Source organism: Acomys russatus, chromosome 23 (assembly GCF_903995435.1).
Source record: "Acomys russatus chromosome 23, mAcoRus1.1, whole genome shotgun sequence".
NCBI lineage: Eukaryota > Metazoa > Chordata > Mammalia > Rodentia > Muridae > Acomys > Acomys russatus.
In genome coordinates, this window is record NC_067159.1 from 45,174,867 (window position 1) to 45,180,576 (window position 5,710).

The following is a 5,710-nucleotide window of genomic DNA, read 5'->3' on the forward strand; positions in this document are numbered from 1 at the left end:
TGGCACTGAACTAGAATTCCTCTCTCTGGGGCAGACAAGTTTCTCGGAGTAGCAGCTAGTTCTAGAGCAAGCCTGATGCAAGTTCAGAGGGAAAAAAAAAGCAAGACTCCAAGATTACCTAAGGTTTAGTGTGTACACCCTCCACTAACCCTCTCTCCCCCAAAACACCCAAAGGACCTTTATTATTTAGCCCCAGGAATAAGGAAAGCAATGGACTTCGTTCCCAGGAAGCCACTTGCCTAAACTTGTCCCATGGGAATCAAGTGGACCCATCTCCTGTTTAATTAGTGGTAATCAGAAGCGAAGATAGGCTTCCCCTCCTTTGAAGACATTCGAAGAGATGAAACTGCATTCACCAAATCTTAACTGCACAGTCAATTTTTCCGCTTCAAACCACCATCCTTTCTTACAACACTTTTGTCTCCGCTTAATTACAATATTGTCAAAGCTCATGGCACCGCTTGGAAAGAGAACCAGAAAGCATTACACCCAAGCTCCTGCTGATTTTCCAACATTTACTTCTAAAAGAACACTTAGTGAAATTAATGCAGCCCTATTCATTTAAATATACAAGCCCTCTGCCTCCCATGTTTCGGAGGATGGCAGCAGAGTGGATACAGTTTGCATTATCAGAATAACCAAACGTCATTTCACTCCATCCCTTTCTTCAAATGATTATCACCAGAGGCAAACACACCCAGATTCAGTTCCAAGCTGCACGGGGAACTTGGGCAGCATCAGCCACAGATGATAACTCCACCGGGCTAAAATCTGAATAAAATGTCTCATCCACTGATTTACCAGCAATAAAGACAGAACTGGATTTTCTGCAAATCACTATACAGACAAAGGTTTAGAACATGGACTTAAATAGAATAATTCTTTGAACCACGTTTTTTTCCCCCCCAGTGGCATCGGTGTGTGTGTGTGTGTGTGTGTGTGTGTGTGTGTGTGTGTGTGTGTGTGTGTGTGTTAATTACTGGATGTTGAAACAGAACACCTCCTAGAAGCATTCATGTGCGTCAGTCTATCAAACCATTTACTCAAATTAAATGTGTAATCCTTCAAATGCCTCCTTTCAAATTAATGAGTTTAAGGAGCTTGAGTTCACCTGAAAAGATCCTATAGGCACCTGACCTCCTGAATTCTTTCCATTAGCTGCCCTGAAGGCTGTTGGAAAAGACTGCTTACACGGGCATGACTGTTCCTATACTTTAGGAATTGCTTTAAAATGCTAGATTAGCATAACCCTATCCTCTCTCTTGGGAATCAAAGGCAGTGCTACAAATGACAACAACAACAACAAAACAAACCCCAACATTCTTCAAATGCAAAAAATAAAAAGTAAAAAAAGTAAAAACCACAAACTTTCCCATACACCAACAGTGAGCATACCAAACCTTTCTACTGAGCCTATGAAGATAAACACTACCACTAAGTCTTGCTTTTATTTTATTAATATTATTATTTACTATAAAAAATTACAAGTCTTTAAACTGATGGGTAATCAGTGTTTTTCACAAGGAACACTAAGAATGAGTCACAGCATTCTGCTCAAAAGCTAAAAAGCGCTTATGTAAATATCATAATTAGCCATCACTAGAGACGAAGAATTTCTCACTAACTGCACTTTATTTTTAAGTAAACCTTTTGTCTCTAAGTGTCCCCATGAGTCCCTGCCTAGCTCTAAGAAAGCACCCGAACGCCCACATTTTAGACATGTTTACTTTTAATCTGAACCCCAAACTGAGGCTACACAGAACTTAATCCAGAGGGTGTTCAACTTTGGACACCTAACCACCCACATACCACCAGACCTTAGTCTGCGATTAAATACTGTAAAAGTGACACATGCTTTCTTGAGTCCCTTAAATGCTGCCAACTAAAGAGGTTTTTGGTTTGGGGCTGGGTTTTGTTTGTTTATTTCTTTTTGGATTTTTGTTTTGTTTTGTTTTTTTAAAGTGAAGACTGACAAGATCGCCAAAAGATGTCCGATCCTTCCTTAAACCCCTGGTAACCTCTGGCCTTACTCTTGCCCATCTGGCAGAAAGGCAGCCGACTTACCTGATGTAGTCATTTCTGCAGAGGATCATGCCGCTCTTGGTGTAACAGGACGTGCCGATGTCGCCCAGCTGCGCCTGGCAGCAGGAGCACTTGAGGCAGCGGCTGTGCCAGTAGCTGTCCATAGCATAGAGCAGAAAGCGGTCTGCAATCTTGCCCCCGCAGCCTGCGCAGCGCTTCCAGGAGAGGGAGCCGGCCGTCACCGGGGGCGGCTGCGAGCTGCTGCCCGGATTCACCATGGTCTGGAGAGAGAAAGAGAGAGAGAGAAAGACAAAACGGGCGATGCAAAAGTTAGAAGTCAATCGCGGGGCGCCTGAAGCCAGCGCGCTCCCCTCCTCCCTCCCCGGAGTGGCTGCAAGAGAAGCAGCAGGCAGGGCCAGGGCGGGAAGGTGGCCGATCCGAGAGAAGGAAAAGAGGGAGGCTCGCAGGCAGCAGCCGCCTGTTTACTTTTCTCAAGCTTTGTTCTGGGGCCACGAGCTGCTCTCAACTTTCCAAAGCGCTTGCCGCCACTGACAATTTCAGCTCGGGGACTGTCAAAACTCCAAGAGCCAAGCTCGGTGGCGCGCTCCACCCCTCGCGGCGCCTCCTCCTCCTCCTCCCCCCTCCTCCCAGCGCCCGCCTCCTCCCGCTCCTCCCGCCGCCGCCCGCCTCCAGCAAATGAGGGTCAAACCCACCCACCGCCGCGCCCGGCCCCTCCCCGGCCCCCGCCGAGCCCCGCGAGCCAGCCGCGGGCCGCTGGAGGTGGCCGCCCTGCCGCAACCACGTTCCCTCCCGAGCTCTGCCTGCCTGGGGAAGTGAGGCTGCGGTTCACAAGTTGCAAATAGTTCGGGGTTTTCTGCAAGGAGGGGGCGGGGGGTGAAGTGGGAGGGAGGGAAAGGCCGAGAGGGGGAGATGGGGATGGTGGGAGGGGAAGCAAGGTGGCGGGGGTGGGGTAGGGGGGGTGCCGGGTGTAAAGTTGCGAAACTGGTTTTTCGTATTTTAAACAGCACCTTTCACATGCCATTGTGGTGACCGCCATCTCCCATTATTGTTCAAAATCTCATTTCATTTTGAAGATCAGTGAGTGTTTTCAGGACGCAGGCAAGGATAATAGATCATTGAACTTTAGGATGCCTGTTAACTTCCTATACAAACACTCTCCACTTTGGTCTCGCTAATCTGCCCTTGATCAGCAATTTAAATGCGAGAGCTTTGTTCCTCCAAAGGGGTGTGTGTGCGTGTGTGTGTGTGTGATAGATAATATGCGAGGAGGCACTATTGAGGGACACACAAGTTAAATTCAAGCCAGTCCTGTTGTCACCCAAAACTGCTTTTAAACACCCCCCCCCAACACACACTCTTTCTAATGAATGCCACAAGAGAAGTAACTGGGGTATAATATAGGAATCAATTTATAAAGCTTAGCTTAAACCGATTAATTTGTTGCCTCCAATCTGGAGTCCAATAAAGTGTTTCTCCAGTCACTTATTCTATAAAAAGATCAAGTTATTTACTGCCAATTAAGCAGCTTGTTTTGTCTTTGTCCTCTGTAAGGCGAGAGTGTAGGCTCCCCCCAGGCTCCCAGCTATCTGCTCAAGACGTTCAGCTGATACCTCAGTAGGGAGAGGGCGAACTTTGTCTGTCCCCAGCCCAACTTAACTGCTGCAAAGAACCGGGGAGAGGGAACGAAAGAAGGACTCCGGTTCCTTAAATAGGCCGATTTTAAACACATTTCCTCCGAAAGAGTCCCGGAACGTGTGTCCAGTGACCGCACAATAAACCAGAATAAGAACTGCACCAATTAAGCTGTAACAAAACCCCGAGACTCTGGAAACAGGACCGCTCTAAAACCCATTAGCATTGCATTTATCCGAATGCATCATACCTTTATGTAAATTGATTTATCTGATGCATTTACTCGAGGAATTGCTTTTTGTTACAATTTCAGCCCTAACCCAAATGAATCTGCATTTCCTGCCCTAGGTCTTTAAACTGGCCCCCTCTCAACGTTTTAATCGCTCCGAATTCCTTTTTAAGAGGGGAGGGGGAGGGAGGAGACTCCAAGCTGCTCCCCGCCCCCATCTTTAGTGAGAGGTAAATATATATGTATATTTTTTTTGAAAAGGAAACATTACACTGAGAAAAGCATCCAGTAACCCCATTAGCTAAAGCTCTTAAGGACAAGCAATACCTTAATGCTGATTAAATCTAAAAGAGATGAATCAAGAGGACTGACCAGAAACTGACTCCCCTGATAACTAAGGACGGGCCCTCATCAAGTTTCATTTAGAGTTGGAAAAAAAAAAAAAAAAAGAAAGAAAGAAAGCTTTTAAGTTAAATAGGCTTATACTCTAGCAATTACATAGCCAAGCAATTTAGGTCCTGGGATAGTCAGTGAAATAGAAAGCAGAGCTGGCAGCTAGAGGCAAAATCTGCCCCCTTTAACAACGTCTCTGGTGTTTTTTAATGGAGACCAAGGGAGGGACAAACGTAGGGCTGGCCATTTGTAGTACAAAAATGGATGCTTAATTCATGTCTTGATTTTAATTAGGTGATTCACCGGATTTCTCCTGGATTGGAACAAAAGACTTGTAAGCCAAGAGGAATTCTTTTAAAAAGAATCAGCAACGCCGAATCCTGGTCACTTAGAGCGTTTCGGTCCGTTTCAAATAGTGTTGGGGGGTCATGACTATCGCCCCCACCCACGCACACACCACTTCTCAGCTAAGCAGCCCTGCCTTTCCTTTAAGAACTGGAACTGCACCCCCCCCCCAGCCCTCTTCAGGGTCCCCACCAGCCGGGTCTCCAAGAACCCTTTTGTAAGCAAGGAACCGCTACAAAGCTGGCGGCCCCGGGCTGCCCTCTGTGCTAGCTCGCAGGCCGGCCTCGGGTAGTTTCAGACTCACGCATTATCTAAGGCGACGTATTGTTTACTTGCAATTTGGGACGGTCAAGGGAAGGAAGCCAAAGAAAACAGCCCGGGCCCCGATCAACTCCCCCTCCCTTCCTCCCACCCTCGCCCCCTCCGGGCCCGCGGCGCCCCCAGCCACCCCCTTACCTGCTTCTCCCCTATATTGCAATACTGCGAGAGGCGGCGGCGGCGGCGGCGGTGGCGGCGAAATGCGAGAGGAGCCGCTCGGCTTCCAGGGCAGGGGCGCCGGGGCCGGTGGAGCTGGAGGGAGGGAGGGAGTTCTCGCAGAAGCAGGAAAGGGGAGGAGGGGGCTAAGGGCTGCCTTTTTTTTTTTTTTTTTTTTTTTTTAAATCGCGTGGCTCTGGGGCGGGTAGAGGGAGCCCCACGCTAAGTGGCAGGCGGCCCTTCGCAGAAAGTGTCAAGTCTCAGCCCTAGGGTCCCGGTCCTCAGCCCCCGGCTGCGCGCGAGCAGCTGCAGGCGCCCTCGGCCCGGCCCGCGCGGCGCAGCGGCAGCCACTGCTGCAATCGCGGCTGCAAGTTTGGCAATGTGGCTTCACTTTGTACGCGCCCCCGCCCCCGCCGCGCCCGCGCTCCTCCTCCTCCGCCGCCGCCTTCCTCCCGCCCGCCCGCCCGCCCGCTCCGGGCCGCCGGCGGCTCGGCCGAGCTCCCCCTCCCGCGACCCGCGGCTCGGGAGCGGCGGTGCAAGCTTGGCCCCGCGGCCGGTGCGAGGGCGCACGGAGTGGGGAGCTGCGGGCTGGCC

At 49.9% G+C, this 5,710-nt stretch overlaps 1 protein-coding gene across 2 annotated transcripts in view; it reads right to left on the reverse strand.

The window, feature by feature from the left end:
- Lmo4 (LIM domain only 4) overlaps positions 1–5,482 on the reverse strand; it is a 16,348-nt gene extending 10,866 nt beyond the window's left edge. Inside the window, exons 1-2 of one of the 2 annotated variants that reach the window (XM_051165419.1) lie at positions 5,099–5,482; positions 2,065–2,303 (exon numbers count right to left, since the gene is read on the reverse strand). In XM_051165419.1, the coding sequence (XP_051021376.1) occupies positions 2,065–2,300 (236 nt within the window). In that variant the 5' untranslated portion in view covers positions 2,301–2,303; positions 5,099–5,482. Of the gene's footprint in view, positions 1–2,064; positions 2,304–2,508; positions 2,648–5,098 lie in introns of those variants that run through there. The other variant, XM_051165420.1, reaches the window with a different exon arrangement.
- Positions 5,483–5,710: the final 228 nt, after the last annotated feature.